At 43.9% G+C, this 26,063-nt stretch overlaps 1 protein-coding gene across 1 annotated transcript in view; it reads right to left on the bottom strand.

Annotated features, from left to right (window-relative positions):
• LOC112114832 (amine oxidase [flavin-containing] A) overlaps positions 1–26,063 on the bottom strand; it is a 51,218-nt gene that overhangs the window by 15,712 nt on the left and 9,443 nt on the right. Inside the window, exons 2-3 of the mRNA XM_024211725.3 lie at positions 15,048–15,142; positions 12,978–13,115 (exon numbers count right to left, since the gene is read on the bottom strand). Coding sequence (XP_024067493.1) covers positions 12,978–13,115; positions 15,048–15,142 — 233 coding nt within the window. The remainder of the gene's footprint in view (positions 1–12,977; positions 13,116–15,047; positions 15,143–26,063) is intronic.

The following is a 26,063-nucleotide window of genomic DNA, read 5'->3' as shown; positions in this document are numbered from 1 at the left end:
AGCAACCAAAAGTTTGGATAAACTCTAAGCTTCAGAACTATCTGAATATCTTTGACTGCAGTCACCAATCATCAGTCACTAGGCTTAGAAACTTGGCCATCTTCCTTTGTGATATGATGCATCCTGAGACAACACTAGCATCAAAAAAATTATATACTAAAAACAAACCAATAAAAAAAAAAAACACAAAAAACCACCTCCAGATGTTTTTGGCTTCAGAAAATAATTCTTGTTATGAATACATACAAAAATGGATATGCCAGGAAACTGCTGCAGCTATACAAGCTACTTCAGATGACCCCGGGAAATAATTAAAATGAAAGTACATACAAGAAATGACATACATTTGAACAGCTGGTTCTCTTGACAGCTCTTATCTGGAGCTGGATCAACAGCCAACATTTTTTCCTCACCAAATCATTTTGAACCTGCTGCTGCTCCTATTGAAATCAATGGCAAAATTCCCACTGACTTTGTGTTGTATGGGTGTGCCCCCTCCTAACACCAAAACCCTACAAAAGGCCATTTCACCATCCGAGTTGGTGAGACTAGTAAAGAAGCCAAACCTCAAGATTTAGGGTCAAATTATGGCTGTCCTAGTGTAGATGTACTGAGATGGGAGGGTACAGGAGGCAGCTATAGTACTGCATAGGGAGGGTGGGATGGGCTCTCCTGGAATAGCCAGTAGCATTTTATCCCTCAGTAAGGTGTAGCCATGATCCTTCTATCTCCACACAATGACTTGAGGCCAAAGGGCTGCTCTGGGATGGGATGGGATGGGGAATGTGGGCTATACCTTTGTCCCAATTGTAGCAAGAGCTGGTTAATGAACGTGCTCTCACAGCAAATCTAGGTGGTACAGTGCCAGCTCCTGGCCCAGGTAGGTATAATGCCTGGAGCCACTGTCACCTCCTCCCACTCTCAGTGCTGCTCAGGCTCCAAAAGTCCTTAAGGTTTTGATTTTTTTTTCAAATTATGTTGAGCAATTGAAACAGGGCTCACTCCCTCTGGGTACTGATATGAAACTTGTTTAGCTCAGAGTTCTTTTGTACACATTCTCAACCATCTGGGCCACAATTTCTCCCCCATCTTTTTTAGGAGCGAGTGGGGTGGGAATTGCTGCCCATAATCTCTTCTCCACATCCCTCCAATGTGGCTGCAGTATGTGCACTTTCTGCTACTAGAATAGAATGAATGCTCCATGAACCAGCTGCAAGGCAGTTCTTCGGATCAAGACAAACGGCTTCCTCCTTCTCTTTGGGCAGCAGCTCTAAAGTGGAATTTGGAAGAGAACAAGCTGTGCTGTAGGATGGAGCAGATACAAATGGATGGAAGCTGAATCATGATGTACTGGCTAGTACAGCAGACGTCCTAGCTTGGTAAACTGATACTATTCATAATGGATAAATGCTATGGGAAGTATAACCACAGTTATTTGATTTTTTTTAAATCTTTGTTACTGCTTTGTTTAAAAAAAGTTATCATACTCTGTATTTGTGGAGCTTAACTATTATTAATCAGGACTCTAGATGCCTCTCACACACATTCTCTCACCATAAAACAAAGTGAATGCAACTGAAAGGCAAAGGGCAAGGTCTAAGTTTACTATCTCATTGCCTTAAAGATTAATTATTACTGAGGCTACAAAGCCAGGTATTGCAACGCAGAGGTCACAGCGAGGGAACGGGCAGAAATAAACTCTCCCTTCAGAATGAATGACAATATGAAAACTTCCCACAGCTCTATCTGCTGCACGAATAGAAGGTGGAACAAACCTTACCCAACTCTTAGCTACAGAAAGCCAAGATAGAGACAAGAAGGAGGTACTTTCTCTTTGAAAGAAGCTCGGTTTCTGTTTACTGTGTAATAAAGACCCCTCTTCACACAACCTGGCAATGTGGGTACTGAACTTCCATTGGGAATGGACTAGCTAACATACAACATCTCACATTTTAAGCCTATTTTACTCAATCCCAGAAAGTGTTGTTTTTTTTTAAAGTGGTAGAGTCACTTTTGTGAAAGTAGTTTCAAAATAAATCCCTCCCATCCCTTATTTAAACCAAGGCACTCCTTTATCAGTGTCCACTGCAAGAGCCAGATAATACTAGTTCACAGTAACTCTAGTATAGGCCTTTTCCCAAAGCAGCTCTGCCAATGTTAGCTGTTGATTCAATTGAATTAGGCAGCAAAATGCTCAGATACTCCAAAAACCTCTGCTCTGATTTACTGCAGTTAACTCTGAACGTGACAGAGAGAATCTGCACGCTCTCTAGCCATACTGGCTGCATCTACACTAATGTTCTCCTGCACATTTCCCACGGCTGCACTAGCCCCGGTTCAGCTCCACTGGTAGGCACACTGGTGCTAGAGCTAGTGCTGACCGGCTGCCAGTATTTTAACCACCATGTAATGTAAGCCTGCTCAGAGCAAGTCTAGAAATGTTTAGCGTTATTTCTGACACTCATTTCTTCTTTTATTATCTACTATTATTGGTATTGCAGGATAGTGCCTAGGAGCCGCAGTCTCAGACCAGGACCCCATTGTGCTAGGTGCTGTACAAACACAGAACAAAAGGATAGTCCCTGCCTCACAGAGCTTACAATCCAAACACTGAAATTATTGTGCTTTTATTTATTTTCTGTTGCTAAACTGAGGCAATAGCACTGGCTTGATATTGAACAGCTTTTGGTAACTGATTGGAATTTTAATGGTATTTGGGGGGCCAAATCCTGGGCCCTACAAAGTCAATGACAACATTTCTATTGACATTGGTGTGCCGAGGATTAGACTTTGGGTGAGGTGTTTGATCAGCAGCTCTGAAGACTAACTTCTTCTGCTGACCTACAGCATTGACAGCCTGAGCAGGTAGGACCAGCTGCACCAGCACAACTAACACCTATGCTGTGTGTGACTTGCCTTTGAATCCAGACAGAGCTCTGGCACAGAAGGAATGCTTCCATGCCCTACCCCGGATGCGACAAACTGGCTCTCTAAAGAAAGTAGCAGAAAGGATCACTGGGGTCCTTTATTTACTTCCTTTCACCTGCTAAACTCTAGCGATTCTAATCACAGGGGCTGGATCTTTCCCTCAGAATTACTCCATTGTTCCCCACAAAGAAAGGTAGAGATGTGGCTGGGTAGATGTGGTGCTGGTGACTTCTACAGCAATAACCTTCCTGGCCGGCCTGGACCCTGTGGAGAGACCTCAGGGAAGTCTGGGATCTGTAGATGGCGAAATGATGTGCTGTGTTCAGGAGGGGGGGAAGAGTCAAGTGGGATGCACCTATTACTCCCCTCAAACCAATGAATTAGAACAGTGGACAATTAATACAGTGTGAGGCTGCGTTCTTCTGTGCCAGGGAAAGCAACTTCAGGAGGAGTTAGATCCTGGAGGAAGCAGCAGCTGGGGAAGTCCTTGACTACATGGCTCTAATGGAGCCACACTGCCAGGGAGATGGTGGGGCTGGGAATAGAGGTCCCTAAATCTGGCATGTAGACACAGGACCTCCATGCAGATGGAGGGGAGGGATAGCTCAGTGGTTTGAGCATTGGCCTGCTAAACCCAGGGTTGTGAGTTCAATCCTTGAAGGGGCCATTTAGGGATCTGGGGCAAAAATCTGTCTGGGGATTGGTCCTGCTTTGAGCAGGGGGTTGGACTAGATGATCTCCTAAGGTCCCTTTCAACTCTGAGATTCTATGATTCTACTGGAGACCTCAGGAGATCTGTGGAGCAGGCGGGACAGGGGGGAGGGAAGCTGCTACTTCAACCCAAAGGACCGATACTAGGAAATCTCCAAGGGGGAAATCATTGATCTATCTATGCAGATGCTTATCCTGGTGCCCATCACTGTAGTTTCTGAACACCTTCCATCCCCATGCCACCTTCTTGCATGGGTGTTTCCAGGGGAAGGGGGGAATCCAGGCCAAGTGGTTATTGGCCCAAGAGTTTACATAACTGCTTTTAAAATTTGCCACATCCCAAGCAAGGCATCAGTGGAGTCTTTGTTCTTTACAGAAAGGTTCGTTGCAGTGAGCAAGGGTTGAAATTCTCATTTTTATGCTAGTTATAATGTTCTGGGTGGATTACCTTGAACTACTGTTTCCTTAACTGAAAAGCAAATAACCTACTGGCTTGGCTCCCGTGCTAACAGTCTGGCTGCCTGACTAACCCTCAGAGTTTATTTAATTTTTCTTTCCCTAGGGTGTTGAGCACTTTCCTACTGACTTTTAATCCTGCTGCCTGCCTGACTTAATTACCTCACACCAAACAAAAGAAAACAATCTGATGCTCCACAGCTCAGTGCTTAACAAAAGCAATTTGGAGAGAAGGTCTCTGTTAGCCCTGTATGTGCACAGTGCAGCTCTAAACGGTGGCATTTAGCCCTGGGTAGGATGCACTTTGGAGCCATCCCACCCCAAGCAAAGTTCAGGGAAATGCAATCCCACCCTGAGCTTCAAGATGTGCAAGGGAAGTGCATAGCTGCACCCACCTTGAGGATGGCACGGCCTACTCCTGTCTGCTGATCTTGGGGGGCGGGGGAAGGGGCAGCGGGAAAGGTGTGTGTGTGTTTTGAAACCTGTCTCCTCCCCCACGCCTCCTTTGGGGCAATGTGCACCCCGGTGGTACCTAGAAGGAGCAGCCCCTGTGCTCCCCTGAATGCAGGGACTGACAGTGTCCTTGGGCCTTGCACAATGCACACAGGTGGGGCTGGAGGGGTGGCTCCTTACGCCATCATGCCCTTCTTCCCAAGTGCTCGTGCATAAGGGACAAGGACATTCAGATTTAGAATGTCTGTCGTTCCCCTTATTGGCTCTGATTCTGCAGTTCACAAATCTCTACACAGACTTGCTCACACCCTCGCTGGCTGCACTTTCATCATTTATTCTTAGGATACATCCACACTGGTAGCATGCTTCCCCGTGTATGGAAACAGACATGCTAGTTCTGCTTGAGCTAGTGCACTAAAAAGTAGCTAGGGGCAGTTTGGGCCGCGATTTGGGCTAGCTACCAAAGGATGTACCCAAAAGGTCTGGGCGGGTTTGTATTCAGGCAGCGAGCCTGAGCTGCCACCCATGCTACCCCCAGCTACACCGCTATTTTTAATGTGCTAGCTTGAGCAGAGCTAGTGTGTGTCTGCGTACCCGAGTTGGGAAGCACGCTCCCAGCTGCAGTATAGACGTATCCTTAGTGTGGAGGAAGCAGCTCTGTATAAGACACCATGCTTTACATACAAACGATTGCCATTTGCCAGAAGTTCATATGCCTTGAAAATGCTGAGCAAATGCAGCACAACCAAATTAAAAAAAAAACAAAAACCCTGATTTTGTATATCAGTGTGAATGCTGCAGACAGACACAAATAGGTTGCACATTTTGTAAGAGGAGCTTCATTTAACACCACAGCAAGGCACCAACTGTTACGATTTCTAGAGGCTCCTGTTCTACTGACATGAAAGTGAAAATAGAGGATAATGGGACTTTCAAGGAAAGTAACAGATATCAGACCAAAAAAAAAAAAGAACACTGTCAACCAAATCTGTGAAGGAAGAAGTCCCCCTATTCCTCCTCATTCCTAAAACACTCTTAATGGCCACAGGGGACAATAAATAAAGAACAGTCTTGCTGGAAAGATAGCCTAGTAGCTAAGCAAAATCTACATTCCAAAACCAAATATATTTAGTGTTTCAGGATATGAACTAGCTTTTGACTCATGCTGGTTGACATGGTAACAAGTGGCGTTCTTTCTATAGAAAAAGGGAGAACAAAAAATGGGAAAAGACAGACAGACAGCAGGTTTGGATTTGGATTTTTCAGGTACACCGTGGCTGCAAAGGAAATCCATCTACCAGTGAAAGCTCATGGTTCTTTAAAAGTGCAATTAGTATAATACACTTTAAAAATTCCTCCCCCAGAAAGAAGTTCACAGAATGTCTTGGAGTACTTTAAATCCCTTTAGTTGCTTCCTAGCTAAATTCCCTTGCTTCTAAATTAAATGATTCCAAGCGATATCCTAGAGCAAAGCCTCCTGACTCATGTGGGAAATTGCCGAATAAAAAAAATCTCTGAATCTGTGGTGGGGCATGAATGGTTGAAACTGTTACAGCGAAGTCTAAAGCTGGCTTGGGCTTCTTGAACAATCTGTCCATTCCCCTCTCTGATCTCAGCACAGTTGGAATGTGAACTTCAGAGACAAGCACTTGGGAATGGAGCTCCCTGTTTAACTACAACTAAACAAACAGTGTGACAACCCTTAACTGATATAGTATCTCTATTACAGTTAAAGAGAAATGTTTTCAATCTTTCCTCTGAGTGCTTTCCGTTCAAATGTGGAACTTGGTAGCAAACCCACAACTGACAATTAATTAACCTGGTAATTTACATAGCGAATATTTTCCAGATGAATAAAGGAATTTCATGCCCATAATTCTATGTATCAAATAGTCTGCTGACCAACTCCACATTATCTGGGATTTAGATTCCAGTAGTACCTACAATGTCCTAGGTGCTGTCCACACCCATGAAGACACAGCCCCTACCCTGAAGAGCTCATAATTTAAGAAGCCAAGAAACATATGAATGGGAGGGAGAGGGATAAAACATACAAGCAATATATATATTAGGGTGACCAGACAGCAAGTGTGAAAAAACAGGACAGGGCGTGGGGGTAGGGGGTAATAGGAGCCTATATAAGAAAAAGACCCCCAAATCGGGACTGTCCCTATAAAACCGGGACATCTGGTCACCCTAATATATATTGCCTTGAATGCCCCTCAACCTAGTCAATATTAGGTAGCTAACTTCTTGTACGCATCACAGGAGAAATGGATTTTGAGAATGGATTCAAAGGGAGATTGTCAAATGGCAACTACACTATGTGATATAACACAAAATCCCAAGGGAATAAAGAGAGTAATGGATATCCCAGGGGAAAAAAGCAAGCAGTTGAGGGCTGGAATTGCAGGGAGGGAGAGAGAAATAGGCCAAGCTGTCAGGTTCTGTCCTAGTGTTTATGTGCCTCCCAGAAAGACAAGGGGGATATCTGAGATTGATATGTCTACTCTTGGAGCTTGGGGTATGATTCCCAGCTCAAGGAGACATACTTGCACTAGCAGTCATTGAGCTAGTGCACTAAAAATAGAATGCAACCACCGCAGTGCAAGTGGCAGGAGGGGCTAGCCACCCTGATTACGTGCCTGTCAGAGACTCATGGTATGTACTTGGGGTAACTAGCCCATCTTGCCACTCTCACAGCCACATCTACATTCTATTGTATGTAGCTCGATGAGAGCTAGAACAAATATGTCTCCTTGAGCTGGGAATCACATTCCCAGCTCCAAGTGTAGATGAACCCAAGGTTACATGAGACAACCAGTTATGGGTGGGATCTTTGTGCTACAGTGCAACACTGAATGATGATACACTGAAGGAGGACGAGGAGGAAGGGGAACCGCTGATAGAGAAAGGAAGCAGCTTCTGATTGTTCTTCTTTCCAGCCCCTGGAATAGCAATCCTACTGGAGAAAGGGAGGCTTTATTTATTTAGCACCTAAGGCAGTCGGCATGTTAAGAAGTTAATCTGCTTTCTGTTGCTCTGTTCTGAGATTTCAGGAGCCCCACATATAGAAGAAAGGTAGCTCAGCAGGATTGCAAGGCCAAATCCAGGACTAGCCCACAGCATGTAGGATAGCTGACAAGCTTGTAATTCTGCTTCTTATTCAGGAACACACTTCTACAACAAAGAAAGCTTATGGGAGAAGCATGGCCATTAGCTAAAGCACGCATAATGAAACCTGGGACAAAGAAATCTGGATCTACAGTGTCAAAATGGATTTAAGGTATGAATTCATGTATCCTATTAGAGGCTCTTAGCACACAGAGGACAGGCAGAGCCATTTAAGAAGCAAAGGGGCCCATATTTGAGTTTAAATTAAACACAGTAGGCTAGATGGTCAAATAGTGCAATCAGCATAGCTTGATTGAAGTCAATGGAGCTACACCAATTTACAGAGGCTGAAAATCTGGTCCAATTTATTTTGTAAGCATTGTAACAAAAGTGGAGCTGCTATGTAATAACCTAAGAATATTGAGATGTACTAATGCTATAAATACTGTAGGAACTGATATGTAATAATCTAAGAATATTGAGATGACAATTTTAGGAACACTGTATGTGAGCTGCTCAGTGAGGGGAAGTTATTGTGCAATTGGGTTAAGACTGTCCTGTATGAATGTACTGAGCTAGCTTAAGTGGGGACTGGGGGGAAAAATAAATAGGACGAAGACAATGGCCCAGATATGGACACTCCCGCACACACTTGCAAGGCAATGGGCAAAGCTATCTACTTCAAGGACTTTGAATCCTTCTCCAACAAAGTTGCAAGCCTTTTTCTGCCAAGACTAGGAATTAATAGATCAAAGAGCTACAAACAGTTAAAAGATGACTTGGTCTCTGGGACGCGGGGTGATCACAAAGACTAAGCAGCTTTTAAAGGATACTCTCCATGAAGCAGGGGGAAAGAAATGGATTGAGAGTTAAGGGAACAAATTATGCAAACCCTAGAAGTCTCAGGAGACCTTTAGAAAGCTTAGAAACACCAGCATCCCCTTGTGAAAGATGGTAAATGCCTGGTAGGCTAGACATATACATAGTATGTTTTATAGTTTTTAAGATCTGTTTTTTCTTAAATGCTTTGGTTCTAAATAGGTAATATTTTGCTTTAAGGAAGCTGCCTGGTCATTGTTTACTACTGTCACTGCTCCCAGAGGGAACAGAAATGCAGGGTGTGAGCCTAAGTCAGGCCTGCTGAATTAATCATGGTGGATCACTGGGGACTGCAGCTAAGGCCTGATCTGAGAATGAAGAAATCATGTGATTCCACCCCAAGAGAGAGGTGATGGCTAGAGGCTTGAGACCTGAGAGGAGGTGAGCTCAAAGAGATCAGAAGGGGCCAGAAATGCAGTTAGCCTTGTGTCATAACTATAAAGGGAAGGGTAACAGCCCTCCTGTGTACAATACTATAAAATCCCTCCTGGCCAGAGACTTCAAAATCCTTTTACCTGTAAAGGGTTAAGAAGCTCAGGTAACCTGGCTGACACCTGACCCAAAGCACCAATAAGGGGACAAGATACTTTCAAATCTTGGTGGGGGGGAAGGCTTTTGTGTGTTCGCCTTGTTTTGGGGGGAGTTCGCTCTTGGGACTAAGAGGGACCAGACATCAATCCATGCTCTCCATATCTTTCTGAACAAGTCTCTCATATTTCAAACTTGTAAGTACAGCCAGGCAAGGCGTGTTAGTTTTATCTTTGTTTTCTCAACTTATAAATGTACTTTTTGCTAGGGTGTTTACCTCTGTTTGCTGTAACTTTGAACCTAAGGCTAGAGGGGGTTCCTCTGGGCTCTTTAAGTTTGATTACCCTGTAAAGTTATTTTCCATCCTGATTTTACAGAGATGATTTTTACCTTTTTCTTTAATTAAAAGCCTTCTTTTTAAGAACCTGATTGATTTTCCTTGTTTTTAGATCCAAGGGAGTTGGATCTGGATCCACCAGGAGTTGGTGGGAGAAAGGAGGGGGGATGGTTAATTTCTCCTTGTTTTAAGATCCAAGGGGTTGGATCTGTGTTCACCAGGGAATTGGTGGAAAAGTATCTCAAGGCTACCCAGGGAAGGGAGTTAGCCCATTTGGGAGTGGTGGCAGCGGACCAGATCTAAGCTGGTAGTTAAGCTTAGAAGTTTTCATGCAGGCCCCCACATCTGTACCCTAAAGTTCAGAGTGGGGAAGGAGCCTTGACACCTTGTTACTGTGACAAGTATGTTATATCTGGTATTATCCTACATGTTCTTTATAGGATTTTATTTATATAACAATGTTAGGCAAATCATTTACATGTAAGTATTTTCATAAATGGCATATTTTGAGTGTCATTAGAAAAATAAAATGTGTTTTAAAAATAATTTAAAACACGAAACTGTTTTTGTGCTTCCATGACTGGGTCTTCCAGGCATTTCATATCAGAAACTCTGTTTCTCAAGGCCCACTTCCAATTTTCAGCTGTTCTGTGTTTTTCTTCAGCGAGGAAGAAATAACATTCCATAAAACTGCTGTTTGTTCAATGAAAATGGCCACTTGCCCAAGCAGCAGGCAACTTGCAGAACGGATCAGCCATTATCTTGGTGTCACTTCATTTAAAGGGAAGAATTTATGCAGAAGTTCAAGGAAATAAAAAAGTAGGTAGTGTGGCCAAGCAGGCATGGGAACTGTCATTTTGTTTAGATGTGGACATAGCTAAAAATGTAAATTGTTGTCAGAGAAGTAGCTCTTTGGCATTTGCTCTTTGGGGCTCAAAACCTATATGGGCGTTTGCCCCCCCCCCCCTCACTTTACAAGGTTATATCAGAAAATAAAAAAATTAAAGAGCAAAGAACTTTCACATAATGCTGCTTACAGATGCTATAAATGCTTCTGATTAGATTCACAAGAGTTTCTGAAAGCAGGATGCAAAAGATTGGACAGCCATCCAGAAATATTGAAGCTCTACAAAGCATATTTTCAAAAATAATTAAGTACCAAATGTGTCCTGTCTTAAAATTGCAACAGTCTGACTGAATCATGGGTGCTGGAAGGACATCAAAAGTGGGGAGGAAACATGGGGTAGAAATGCCACTGAAATTTGGCATGGCCATCCCTCTATCATGACAATAGAGGAGGGGTGCTGCTGTTACTACACCCATCTCCAGTCAGGAGCCAAAAGGGGTTGGTGGAGCCCTTGCTGAGGTCAGGTTCTCAAAAGTGTGTGTGGGAGGCATGGTTCCCCTTGTTTAAAGGGGGGAGGGTGGCAATGGCCATTTGCTCCCCCCCAGCACCTGTGGACTGAATATATTTTACACATATTAAGAACATAAGTGATCTCTCTCCTGCCATCCATCTCCACCCTCTGACAAACAGAGACTAGGGACACCATTCCTTACCCATCCTGGCTAATAGCCATTAATGGACTTAACCTCCATGAATTTATCTAGTTCTCTTTTAAACCCTGTTATAGTCCTAGCCTTCACAACCTCCTCAGGCAAGGAGTTCCACAGGTTGACTATGCGCTGCGTGAAGAAGAACTTCCTTTTATTTGTTTTAAACCTGCTGCCCATTAATTTCATTTGGTGGCCCCTAGTTCTTATATTATGGGAACAAGTAAATAACTTTTCCTTATTCACTTTCTCCACACCACTCATGATTTTATATACCTTTATCATATCCCCCCTTAGTCTCCTCTTTTTCAAGCTGAAAAGTCCTAGCCTCTTTAATCTCTCCTCATATAGGACCCATTCCAAACCCCTAATCATTTTAGTTGTCCTTCTCTGAACCTTTTCTAATGCCAGTATAGCTTTTTTGAGATGAGGAGACCACATCTGTACGCAGTATTTAAGATGTGGGCGTACCATGGATTTATATAAGGGCAATAAGATATTCTCCGTCTTATTCTCTATCCCTTTTTTAATGATTCCTAACATCCTGTTTGCTTTTTGACTGTCGCTGCACACTGCGTGGACGTCTTCAGAGAACTATCCACGATGACTTCAAGATCTCTTTCCTGATTAGTTGTAGCTAAATTAGCCCCCATCATATTGTATGTATAGTTGGGGTTATTTTTTCCAATGTGCATTTCTTTACATTTATCCACATTAAATTTCATTTGCCATTTTGTTGCTCAATTATTTAGTTTTGTGAGTTCTTTTTGAAGTTCTTCATAGTCTGCTTTGGTCTTAACTATCTTCAGCAGTTTAGTATCATCTGCAAACTTTGCCACCTCACTGTTTACCCCTTTCTCCAGATCATTTATGAATACGTTGAATAGGATTGGTCCTAGTACTGACCCTTAGGGAACACCACTAGTTACCCCTCTCCATTCTGAAAATTTACCATTTATTCCTACCCTTTGTTCCCTGTCTTTTAACCAGTTCTCAATCCATGAAAGGATCTTCCCTCTTATCCCATGACAACTTAATTTACGTAAGAGCCTTTGGTGAGGGACCTTGTTAAAGGCTTTCTGGAAATCTAAGTACACTATGTCCACTGGATCCCCCTTGTCCACGTTTGTTGACCCCTTCAAAGAACTCTAATAGATTAGTAAGACATGGTTTCCCTTTATAGAAACCATGTTGACTTTTGCCCAACAATTTATTTTTCATCAGATCATCTTCTGTGTGTCTGACAATTTTATTCTTTACTATTATTTCAACGAATTTGCCTGGTACTGACGTTAGACTTACCTGTCTGTAATTGCCGGGATCACCTCTAGAGCCCTTTTAAAATATTGGCATTACACTAGCTATCTTCCAGTCACTGGGTACCGAGGCTGATTTAAAGGACAGGTTACAAACCATAGTTAATAGTTCCGCAATTTCACATTTGAGTTCTTTCAGAACTCTTGGGTGAATGCCATCTGGTCCCGGTGACTTGTTACTGTTAAGTTTTTCAATTAATTCCAAAACCTCCTCTAGAGACACCTCAATCTGTGACAATTCCTCAGATTTGTCACCTACAAAGGACGGCTCAGGTTTGGGAATCTCCCTAACATCCTCAGCCGTGAAGACTGAAGCAAATAATTCATTTAGATTCTCCACAATGAATTTATCGTCTTTAAGTGCTCCTTTTGTATCTCGATCATCCAGGGGCCCCACTGGTTGCTTAGCAGGCTTCCTGCTTCCTGCTTCTGATGTACTTTTGCTATTACCTTCTGAGTTTTTGGCTAGCTGTTCTTCAAACTCCTTTTTGGCTTTTCTTATTACATTTTTACACTTAAAAAAGAAAATCTTTGTTTCAATTGCCAATAAATCAAAATGGAAAAGCAATATCTACTACAGATAAATGCATACTGAACTACCAAAGAGGCACTTTAGACAGGACTCTTTTTACAAATGCCAGTACTTTTCAAAGTTCAACATTCTCATTAGCTGTGTGCAGAAAAGAAGATTTAAATCTTACCTTCACATAATGGATAAGACGCTCTGCTACATTGACTTTATACGTCTCTATACCCAGTTCCTTGGCCAATCGGAGGATCCGGTTTTGTGTAGGTCCTATATACGCTCCACCAACGTCTACATAGTTAACGTGCTTGTTCTGTCAAAAGAAAAATGGCAAGAATTAGAAAGGCTAGAGGATGGTCTGCAACAGAAAGCTCTAGGAACTGGAAGGTGGTCTTAGATATTGCAAAATCTCCTCAACGACCTCTGTCCTGCACCCATTGTGGTCAATGACAAAACTCCATTGACTCAAACAGGTACAGGATCGAGTCAACAACAGAATTCAAGAGGCCCTATTGTCTCACTGTTCATTTCCTGCCAGAGCAAAGAAAGTTAGCGCCTGATTCTCCACTGCGGTCTACATTATGTAGTTATTTACACTTGTGCAATGGTGCAAAGTGAGTGTCAAACACTGCTAAATTACAATTCTCCACGCCTTAACACAGTCCTGCCCAAATGTCAATGAGTAGACAAGGTGCAAAGCAGTGGGGAACCAAGCACATAGTTCTGATGAGGAGGGTTATGAGAGACATAGAGGACTATTACACAGTGACGAACTGTGAGCTCATGGTAATGCTGTCATGACAGTTTGATAATTATTATTTTCAGTATTTCAATATAGTTTTCCCTATTGTCTTTTTAATAATTTGAGGTTCTTAGCATACAAGATGCAATGTTAAAATCTAAATAAATGGCCATTAAAAAAAATTTATCCCTACCTTTTCAGAATCCATATTGTACTGTGTTTCTGTACTGAAAAAGAGGCTCCCTCAATCCTTGCAGAAGGTTTCCTCTATTAATACTGAAACTGAAAATCGATCTGGTAGCAAAGCTTGCCGTCTCTATCTAGATACTTACACGGCCCCTAGCTCTGTTGCATCTGAGCACCTCACTAGGAGTATTTGAAAACAATAATTCCTTCTCCAGCACCATAGGACTGGGATATAATACAGTGTGAACATGTAACACCGCTGCATTAGTGACTGGCAGTGAAGGAGCTCCAGGCAGAACTTTGATCATCATCAGATACACTTGGGAAGAAAGCAAAAAGTAAGAGAGACATACTATTGTTAGCAGGCTGATTTCCCAAGACAATAATTCTGTTCGATTTTGTTTATAGCAAGTGTTTTAAATCAAGTATTTTTAATGTCATAGAAGGATGTAGTTTATGTGCTGGGGTTTCTAGTACAATGGTTGCTATTGAATACTAATATTTATCCCCAGTTACCACACAGCAGTGTCTGACATACTTAAGCATCTCTCTATATTTAGATTAATAGCTGCAATATTTGTACATCACAGTGTGGTATCTCAGTTAAATGCTTATTTTGTTAATGGCAACCAATGTAGTTGGGAAACAAAGTACAGTACATTTCTGTAATAGTTTTGTTCCAGACAACCTTATAGGGAAATGGCATTAAAAGAAACCTCTGAGCTGTAATGAAGAGCCTATCACATTAATATTCAAGAGCCTTGATTGTTTCTTGTCACAGACCTGTGAAAGTTTTCATCTTCTATTGGATTTTACCCATGTAGAAAGAGTGCCCATTTGCCCTAAAACAACACCTTTGGTTCTTCCAAACATACATCTTTCTACAATATGATCCTGGCTGCGTACGGCATCTATAGCAACTCTGTATTTTCTGACATCATAACAATACCCAATGAGAACTAGCTCATCAATATATTGTATTGGCCTGGCAACTTCCTTCCACCGGCACATGTATATAAAGTAATAATGATTTGACTCTCCTCTGCAATGGACAGAAGTCTAACTTGTATGTGAAGGAGGAAGGGAATATTTTCAAATTCAGTGTCTGATATATGTTAAGCACATTGGCAACCACTGTACATGCCACGTAATCCAAATGAGATGTAGTGTTTAATAAGCAACCTTTACATTTATATCCATTTTGAAGATCCACATTATTCAGAACCTCTTCCTATCCTTAGCCCATTTCTTGGCAATGGCAGAAGTGGCACTATGTGCCCACAAAATCAAGCGTTACTGCTGTCAAAAAGCACTTACCTTAACCGTGAAAGTCCTTCCTCCAACTCTGTTACGGGCCTCTAGAACCACAACACTAAGCCCAGATTCAGCCAGCAGCTTGGCTGCTGACATACCTACAGGAAAAAGAGACATTATTTTAAAGTATAAGACCTATACAGAGCAAGAAGAGCTTTTTAAAAATAACAAAACTGTGTGGTCAGAACTTTCCATACGGTCTCTAGAAGCCTTGAAAAGGCCTGCAAGCTTTAGCACCCTATTAAATGTGAAATGCATTTTCACTACAGAATCATCTGGTTAACATTAACTTTGAGTGCTCTGTGTAAAAAACACTGAGAGAGATAAAATCCCAAAGACTCAAGCTTCATTCTCCAAGGGTTTAAAAACTTATTAAGATTTTAGACAACAAGATATCAGCTATTTAGTGCAGGTACTGTTTCCTTCTATGTGTTGCCTAAAGAGATAGGCCCCCAGTGTTGGTTGTAGCCACTAGGTGCTACAAATAATATATAATAATGATATATAGAATGACATCTCAGGAAAACAGCCTTTCCTATTTCTTCTCTCTCCCATCAACTCTCTGTCTCACTCCCGGCCACTACCTCCCATCCATAGTCAGAAGTAAACAGTATATTTGATGTAGGGATTTATTTTAATGCAGCAGGTTTTGGCCCTGGCAATCGAATTGGCTGAATGTGGATGCTTTGCAAGATAAATTATTTTCTCTTCCGGGTGATCTAATTATGAGAGCACATGATGGAGATCAGAGACACAGAAAAACCAATAGGACAGCAATCCTCTTTACTTTTATGAATGTGAACCAAGATTGTAAAAAACAATCACAAGTTTGTCAAACCAGATTATCCCACTGTTCCTTAGGCCAATTTGGCATAGAGCTTCTTTTTTTTGAAATATCGGAAAGACAGTCTTAGCTTTCCAAAAAGATACCCTGCAGTAAGGAACAGTAATTTAATATTCATGCTGATCATACTCCTTAGAGATGTGATTAAAAAAACCACTGCTTTTACACACACACACACACACACACACACACACACACACACACACACACCCCTACCTCAAAAGGCCAGATCTCTCTCACTCTCTCACACACTCTCATACACTCTCTCTCTCTCCAAAAGGCCAGATCATACATCATTCTAAGGCTGTGGACAGCATAACTGTGTGTTTGCATTTGTTCTGAAGACAAAATGGAATAATCCCTATAGCCCTTGTGCAGATGATCCTTTATTACATAGGTAGGAAAAACATTCATAAGAAAAAAAAATCAATCATTCTCAGAAACTGAGAAAGTTAAAATGCCCTGTTGTTGCGTATATGAAATACGAGATTACCACAATTTCTTTCTTTCATAAGAATTGTTGGATTACTAGCAGATCGTAGGGTGCAGTTAATTCTTCCATTCTCTTTCTATTCAATACTTAAAGTTTTTGAATGTAAGACGTATGCTAGAGGAAAAAACATCTTCCAGACCTACCTCATTTCTCTCAACATTTGATTTTTTTTTATAAACCACGTACAGCTTTTCTGCATGTCAGAGATTTCAAAGAACATTTTCATTTTTATTAGGAGCTCCATATTTTAAGTGCAAAAGGCTTTCTTCCTCCCCAACAGAGATACAGAAAACACAGTGTAGTGTTGGAAACATAAACTGAATCTTCCTCTGTGTAAATATTTTTTGTATCAAGGGAGAGAGCTGTTCAGTTAAATAGATAACGGCTTCTGGGTTATCAGAAGTGGATTTTTTACATTCATGAAAGAGAAGAGGGAATTAACCTATACACCATGACATTAAAGAATCAAAAAAGTATCAATAATTCTTTTTTGGAGATTTATCCTGTAGTCATAGTTCTGAGAAGAAAAAAATGTGCTGTGTTCTTATGTTACTCTATGACATAATAGTACTCAAACACTTGGTATTCGAAGTATTGTGCACCCATCATGTACCTAAAAGTTGTAATAGTTACACATTTATGCCTACAAAGACTTGAAATATTAGGACTTTCTATGTGGTTACGTGGTATGTACAGGATAAAAGCAATTGCTAGTTAGGAAGAATTATAGTTAGAGTGGGTTGGCTGCTGTAATTTTGTGGGCTAATTGCGTGACAGGTGCAAATCAATAAGGAGTACAAATATTAACCCTCTGTTCAGCAGGGAAGATGGGTAAGTGTGGCTGAGGAACTGTAACTCATTTAATCTTGTTTAATGTTACGCCTTTGCGCTACAGTCTTATATATAAGTTTCACTATTTTTAAAGCATGTGTCTACGTATATTTGAGTCCATTAGATGGTTTCATGAGGTGGTATGGGCTGCCCTGCGTCCATGTTTCATGGAAACGGTGACATAGATGAGAGCTAACTGGCTGAGACAAAATTCAGATAAAGCCAAGGCAATGCCGATAGGGCATAGGAAGAAGTTAGATAAACAGCAGAGTTTATAGCAGCAGCCAGGGGTTCCCCAAGAGTGGAGGAGGCCCCCGCTTGGCCCCTGACCAGAGCTGGAGATTTGGCCTGGCTGCCTCTTCATCATGACAGAGGTGTAGCCAGATGGCACTACAACCCCGTGTACAAGGTTGCAACATCGCTCATTCAGATTTGACCTGGCTGCCCCTCCAACAGGACGGGGGAAGGGGAATAGCTGGGCCAAATTTGGGTGACACTGTGACCCCATGCACCTGCTTCCCTCCCTCCCCAAAAAAAATCTTTGCAGTTCTTCCGGTGCCCATGGGCACTGGGCATCCCCAGTCCCCAGGGACAAGCAGAGCAGGGGACACTGGGAACCCCCAGTCACAGGAGGGTGGGGTGACTAGATATGGGCTTTTGGTGCTTCATGGGGAGGCAGAAATAGGATGGGGTCTGGGGCTCCCAGAACTGCCTGGCCCCTGGTGATTCCTAGATTCAAAGGCCAGAAGGTACCATTTGGATCATCTAGCTTTATCTCCTGTATAGCACAGACCACAGAATGTCACCAAAATAATTCCTAGAGCAGATCTTTCAGAAAAACATCCAATCTTGGTGGTGGGGATAGTGCTCTTCAGCCTGACCACCTCTCTGGGTAACAGCTCCGGACTAGTTGTGGAGTAGGGACAGAGAGGAGAGCTCAGACCTGGTGCAGGGGAAGAGCATGGGGTTGGGTGTGGGATGGGGAGATCGTGGGGCTGGGCGCAATGGGGAAAGCTTGGAGCTGGGCGGGTGGCAGCGGGGGTGGAGGGGAGTGTGTGTGCAGCTGGGTGCAGAGGAGAGTGTGGGTCTGGGTGCAAAGGTAGTGTGAGCGCTCAGGACTGGATATGGGGAGCAGTAGGTGGAGAGCTCAGGGCTGAGTGTGGGGAAAGCAGCGGAGGTAGTGTGAGGCTGGGAGCATGTGGAGAATGCAGGGGAGAGAGCTTGTGGCTGAGTGCAGGACAGAGGATAGAGAGCTTTGGGCCTCCTCCTTAAGAAAATTCTGGTGGCACCCCAGTAGCAGACATGATTGCATGGGTCTATGCCCATCTTTGGTTACTGAGATTCACAAACGAGGGATTTTTGGATGCCCAGCTGTTTCTGGATATTCAAGTAGCAGCGGTTGCCAAGAGTCCTTTATATTATTGGTGCTGGACTACTAGGTTGCATCCTTTCCTTTTGGGTTTGGGGAGCCCTGCCGTTGTCACCTAGAGGTGAGCCAAACACCTCTAAGGAGTTCCATACTGCTTCCATGTTCTCTTTTTCAAGTTTGTCGGAGACAATCCCATCCCACCTTCTCCTTCCACTCCCTAGTCCTGCAGCATGTCTCAGTCAGACAGCTGGCAGAAACTGGGCAAGGGCCAGAGACCCTCTGGGTCAGGGCTGGCTCACTGACGATGGGCAGAGAGCCCATCGGTGGAACAGAGACAATGCCAAGAATTTCAAGTTTACAAATATTTAACACCTAATGAGAGAGTGAGCAGAGATGACCGATTTAAGCTCCCTCTTGAAGTTTGGGTGAAGATCCTTCGTGTCATGTAAACAGGGGTGCAACCTGAGGTTTCCTAAGGAGGGAATTCAGGTTACCTGCCAAGTAGCAGAAGTCACCCCAAAAAGGTGTGCAGGAGGTGGACAGTGGCCATGGGGAGCTGAGTCCCAGAAGAAAGAGAAGGCTGGGGGTGGAGAGAGACATGGGGAGGCAGGGGTGGGGGGTAGGGTGCTGTGGTGCAGTGGGGGAAAACTGGGAGACAATAGGGGCAGTGTGAGGAGTCCTAGGGGAGCAGGAGGTGACTCCCCAGAGAGGCTGTGCCAGTCTCACCTCCCCACAACTTGTGCCCAGTTCCTGCTACCCATGGGAGGCACTGCTATTCAGGAGTCTCTGCTGTCTAGCTCCCAGCATCACCTGACTCTGGCTCTGCCCTGGCTCCTGGTGGCTCCAAGCCCTGAACTCTCAACTGCACTGATCCACCGTTGAGCACTCCCACCCAGGCCTGGCACTTGCCAACTCAGAGGAAGCCCCTCCCGTTCAGGCCTAGCACTACTACTGGGCACTGGCACTGGGACCCCCAGGCAGCAGCCTAATGGGGAGGAGGTTGCCTTGGCCCCATCCCTTTATAGTCCCATGTTTGCCCCACTCTGGGCTTGTGCCTCAGAAGCTCGGGGAGCAAAGGGCACCCCCAGCTGCAGAGGTCAGGGCGCAAAGTGCACAGGAATACGTAGTGTCTATGGCCAAGGGTGGGGGGGGGGGGTCTGGGCACTCTGCCTTCCCCTCTCCCTTCATTGTGCCTTTGCATATAACCACAGCATGGGAAATAAAGAGGAATATCCTACAATATCCACCAGCAGATTGGTGGATGATTGCCTTCCTGAATGGGTCAAAAATAGACACCCCCCTCCTCCATTTGCACTTCTTCTCCTCCTCTTCCGCCCATTTCTTTCTCTTCCCCCGTCCCTTGACATATACTATAGGGCTATACGTTCTCAGCTTAGGGCTCCATGTCTGTGCATGGAGGGGAAATGAATTCTCCCTCTGCAGCCTGCCCCTCCCTTCCCACACTCTACTCTATTGCAGCCCCACCACGCACAGTACAGTTAGAAATCAATTGGGCTTCTCTAGCTTTTTCCCAACATGCAGGGGAAAGCGGCAAAAGTGAATACAGCCTCAGTGTTAATTTCAGACAGTTTAAAGAGACATGTTTTTTTTTCACAATATGCAATGGACCTGAAAGAAAAGAAAAGAAAAGAAAAGAAAAGCAATCCCCCTTTAAAATATAAGTCAGGGAGAAGACAGCAAAATACTAAACCCAGCTCCTTAGGTCAGCTCCTGGTGCAAATCTGGGGTGCATTAGACAAGAGCGTTATGTAATTCTGCCTTAAATATTCTGCAATATTAGGAAGCGCACTTTTTTTTATTTATGGGGATAATAATCAAAAGGGATTGAAAAATTTCCCACTATCTTTTCTGTAACTTGAATTTCTCATTTTTTTTCTAATATCCTGCATTGAAAATTGGAGAGCTCATTTATTTCTATTTTATTACTCTGCACACTGAGAATGAGAGAGAGGTGTCATAAAATGAGATCTTTTTCTTCCAATGTTTCTCACTTTATCTTGAATTGTTCTATTTCTCAAACCATTCACTGAGCGTCTCACCTTCACTCATCTATTTCTCAAGGGCCAAATTCAAGCTAGGGGCTGTGCATAGGTGCATGCCTTAGAAACCACTTGAGGGATGGGGAACAACTTTTGTGCCTTGCCTCCAACTCCCCACTTAACTGTGCGGTTCACACTCCAGAGAGCCCATTTTAGAGAAAACTCTGAAACTGGCCCTGTGTATTTTTTTAGCCTTATGTCTCAAATGCTTCCTGGAGCTTGCCAGGGATATAGCTTTGAGTGGTGCAGCATCACACACATTGTGTTAGAGTTGTGCAGCTGTGCTGGTAGAAGACTTGAAATACTATATAGAAAAAAAATTGTTAGTGAGAAGCTTGCAAAAGTGTCTAACTGTTTTGGAGGCTCACTTGGGTGTCTCCAGTTTTTCTTTTTATATTCCACTTTCCATTGTCACCACACAGTTTCTCATTACTGCTCATAATTTGGCTCATTTGAGAAAATGATGAGAAATGCTAGCCCATTAAAGAGGATACATTTGAGCAACAACAACATTTATTGCATAAGGAAAGTGGTGATATCTGAGTTAAGGAGGAGAAAGAATATTCCCTTCTGGTGCTTCCAATGTATTGTCTCTAAATATCAGCTGTGAGGTTCATTGACACATGTTGTTCCTCACTCCCCTGGTCAGTGTCAGAATTATGCCGGTTTAGCTCAGTATAAAGGGAAAGAAAAAGGGGAGACCCTACATAGGTGGCAGCTGAATAAAAGGTTTCAAAGTGGTAGCCGTGTTAGTCTGTATCAGCAAAAACAACGAGGAGTCCTTGTGACACCTTAGAGACTAACAAATTTATTTGGGCATAAGCTTTCGTGGGCTAGAACCCACTTCATCAGATGCATGGAATGGAAAATATAGGAGCAGGTATAAATACATGAAAAGATGTGAGTTGCCTTACCAAGTGTGAGGTCAGTCTAACGAGACAATTCAATTGACAGCAGGATACCAAGGGAGGAAAAATAACTTTTGTAGTGGTAATGAGAGTGGCCCATTTCAGACAGTTGACAAGAAGGTGTGAGTAACAGTAGGAGGAAATTAGTCCCCAATACTACTGTTGTTTTAGCTGAATAAAAGGTATCATAGAGCTAAACTGTGCCTTTAATGCACAGCTCTGCAATGGAGGCAGCACAGAGACACTGCCTCACAGGGAGCACTAAGAAAGGGATCTCAGAGATACAGATGTCTCCTTGATCAGCCTGGAGTATGCCTACTGCTAATACCCCTTAACCTGGCATAGCACACTCTGCACTAGAGACCTTTGGGGTGCTGTGCTTGGCCCTGTATGTAAATTGTATGTAATCTGTCCCATAATGAAAATCCAACAAGGTATTCTGGGTGCAGAATAGGGAAATGGAGCACACTGTTTCCGAGTCTGATTCTCCAAGCCTTACTCATGCTGAGTAGCACCTTCCTTGCACACAAACAGCCTCATAGACTTCAGTGGAAGCACTCCTGTGACTAAGGTACTAGTCTTGCTTCCTTTTGCGCCCTGTAGTGGCTGGTGGCCAGCACAGTGGGGAGCACACGCTGCACCTTTTCCAGGAGGATAGTAGCTGCTGCATCAGTGTGTTCCCCCACCACCCTTGCAGGGATTCTCTCTACTTCTCTCCGCCACAAACAGAACGCCTCCAGCAGCTGGTGCTGGAGCAGTGCACCACTGCATCCTCTACCCCCACTAAAGACAGCTGAGAGTGTAAAAGCCACCACAGAGACCATAATTTGGACCATATTTTTCTATATGCCACTTTTGGGGGGTGCCAAGTTTAGAAATTAGCGGTGCATTAGCTGGTCTAATGAGCCTGCCAAGAACATGCCTTGTTTATTGTCTCAAGCTGTAGAAGTCCACTTGTTATTAAATCAGGATAAACAAGGCAAGACAATTTGTACAGCCTCCACAGGGGTTTCCATGGCAACCTGAAATCAAGCTCCATCCATTTGAAGACACTACAAGACAACTGTATTCCAGTTGATTTTTGTAGTGCTACTGGAGGCCCTAAATGACTCCTGTTATTGCCTTCATTTCAGAAGAAATAGCAATAATATCAGCCAAAGCAGTCATCATATGTAAAACACAAGATGTACAGTGAGTACATTGTGCACTAAACAGTAAAACTAGATAAGAGGAAGAGAAATTAACATCAGACTGCAGAACACAAACCAAGTCTAATTGCCAAAAAATACAGCTGCTTAGAAAGTATACAGCTGTCAAGTAACACTGTATTTGGCTTGCAGATAGAAGTCCAGAAAAAGCTATTTGCAAGCACAATAAAATTAACCAGGCCTTTTAGCTGATAGGGTAGGAAGAATGATCTAGTAGATAGGGCATAAGACTCAGACTCAAGAGATCTGAGTTCAATCCTGGCTTAGTCACAGACTCCCTGTGTGAGTTTGGGCAAATTGCTTAGTGGCCTTTGTGCTTCCGCTCCCTGTCTGTACAATGGAGGTAATACTTTCTTACCTCACAGGACTGTTGTGATGATAAAAATTCATTAATGACTGCAAAGTGCTCAGATGCTATTGTGATGAGGTCCATGTAAGTAGACTATTCAGTGTAGCTCTATACAGAAGTATTCATTTTATCTGAAATTTTATTAGACTGTCGAAATCAGTATATGTTGTGGACATTCCTTTAATACCTTCAGAGTTGCTGATGCATCAAAGCATCAAGAGTTATGCCATAACCAGAAGGAATAATTATTATTTTACATACAGACAGCACTTTTCGCCCCGAGAGACCCAAAGCACATCCCAAATGATATACACAGAGGACCACGAGAATGCAGCCACAGCAAGAACAGACAGCAGTATCCTGGTGGACTATTAGCACACAGCACACTGCAAAAGTTTGAGGAACAGTGGGGGGCAGAGGTAACTATATTTCTAGCTCTGATATCACAGCACCAGGCAAAGAATATGTCTGAAACCATACTATCAGATCCAGAATTATTGGAGGAAATCCTGACCCTACTGAAATCAATAGGAGTTTTGCCATTGACATGAATGGGGCCAGAATTTCACCCAGTGTTTTCAAGGTTATTTACATCAGGAACAACTGTAAGCCTGGTGACCAGCTATCTGAAGTTAAAGACCTTTAACCTGAAAGAGCAGGCGTTGCAAGTGCCTTGCCTCATTGCTAATACGCCAGGAGTGGCCAAACTTACTGGCCTTCCGAGCCACATAGGACAATCTTCAGAAGTTAGAGAGCTCGGGCACACCTGCCAGGAGCCAGGTCTTGGGGCTTCAGCCCCACTCCTGCTGCAGCCTTGAGCCCCAGCAAGTGAGCCCTGCAGGGCTGAAGCCCCGAGTCTCCCTCCTGCTGGAAAGAAGCCCCTACCCCACTGCAAGGTAGAGGTCCGGAGCCCTTCCCCACCCAGTCTGGTAGGTCGAGAAGGGTGGGCACTTGGGGGGCTTGCAAGCTGCACTTTAATGGTAAAAGAGCCGCATGTGGCTTGCGAGCCACAGTTTGCCTACCCCTGTAATAGGCTGAGAAGCAAAGTCTTGTCTCAGTCATGAATCTCTTTCTTTCCAATGGCAATGCAATAGCCTATTGCTGTACGTCCCCATGTCAGACTATTCTCAGCCTAGCTTCTCTGCAACCACTGTGACTGTGAGCTTACATCATTGGAAATCTTTTTTTAAATGTTAAGGCAAGGCAAGAAGTTAAACTACTGTATTTGGGTGGGAAGGGGCATATGGTTATGGATGTAAATTTTCAAAGAGTACTAATGATTTTAGGTGCCAAACTTGAGGAACTTTAAACAAGTGAGGTTTTCAGAAAATGCTGAGCACCCACCCTCCCAAATCAGGCCCCTTTAAGGTTTTCCAAACTGGGCACCTAAAAGTTAAGACACCCAAAATCAATAGTCACTTCTGAAAATTAAGGCTATGTTTTTGTTTTTTAAATACACAAAGATAAATTCTTTCACCTGTCAACCTCTTTGTCTGTTCATTTGTTTACTATAGGCAACAAAGAGACCAGCTAAAAACAAACACTGCAGGCTATTACTTCTTAAAGTACTATGGCAATTCACATATTCTGCTTAAAATTAGCTACTAACCCATTATAGCAGTAGCCTGGCTGAGTCTGAATGAATAATAAAAGAAAAAAACAAATTCTTTAGGGGGCTGTCTCTGCAATTTTTCCTGACCTTAAGGTGTGCATATTTTTCTTTTTTTTTATTCTTCTAAGACACATCAGTTAGTAGTAAAGTAAGGCAATTATCAATAAATCTTTATTACATTAAAGTTCTACTATAACAATATGCTATTGCTGTGATTACTTTTACTGCTTCAATGATGGGAAATCTAATTATTTCCACACACAATTGAGAAATTAAATCTGGCAATGGTCACCTTAAACTCAGCTCTCATTAGTCTCACAGAAATCTTTGCCAAGTAAACGTGGATGTGCCAATATGAGCTGAAACACATTTCCACCATATCCTCAGGGAGAAACTCTTTCTTCCACGCTCCCCACCCCCATTTCCCTTTTAATGGAGATTTGTTAGGTACCACAAATATAAGTTTAAGCAGAGGCGGATTTATGGTAAAACACAGGGTGCCCTGGCACGGGGCGCCCCAACAATACGGGGCCCCAGGGCCGGGCAGCTGTGGGGGCAGAAGCTTGGTCCTGAGGGCTCCTGCTGCAGACTCCGCCCCCACCGGCAGCCAAGATCCCCCCTCCCCCGCCTCCTCCTCAGAGCGTGTGGCGTTCCCGCCCTTCCTCCCCCTGCCCCGAGCTTGCCCCGCCACAGCGCGCTCAGGGGAGGAGGCGGAGAAGAGGCGGGGGCAGGGTCTTGGGGAAGGGGATGGAATCGGGGCAGGGCAGAGCAAAGGCGGGGCCCCTGCACTCCCCCTACACATACCCCTCCCCAGCCCCCTGCCATGAGCTGCTCAGGGCAGGGGGCTGGGAGCACCCCCATGATCCCAGTCCTGACTCCTGCACCCCCTCACACTCCCTCCAACCCCCTGCCCTCCCTGATTCCTGCACCCCCCCACATACCCACCTGCACCCCTCGCAGCAAATGGGAGCCATCCCAAGTAAGCGCTCCACAGCCCAACCTCCTGCCCCAACACTGAGCCCTCTCCCGCATCCTAACTCCTGGCCAGACCCTGCACCCCAACCCCCAGCCAGCTCCTGCACCCTAACTCTCTCCCAGACCCTGTACACCCTAAGCCCTTACTCCTGCACCCGCCTCAAATGCCCCCAGCCACCTGCCCTCCCTGACTCCTTCACCCTCTCGCACATCCCCAACCCCCGCCCTCCCTGACTCCTGCACGCCTCCACATCCCCACCCCCACCCTGAGCACCAAATGGGAGCTCCTGCACCCCTCCCCACATCCCCACCTGTACCCCTCGCACCAAACAGGAGCTGCCCCAGGTAAGCGCTCCACACCCCAACCCCC

This window comes from Terrapene carolina, unplaced genomic scaffold, assembly GCF_002925995.2.
Source record: "Terrapene carolina triunguis isolate 2854851 unplaced genomic scaffold, T_m_triunguis-2.0 Scaffold24, whole genome shotgun sequence".
NCBI classification, from domain to species: Eukaryota; Metazoa; Chordata; order Testudines; family Emydidae; genus Terrapene; species Terrapene triunguis.
This window is presented reverse-complemented; position numbering and strand designations above follow the sequence as displayed.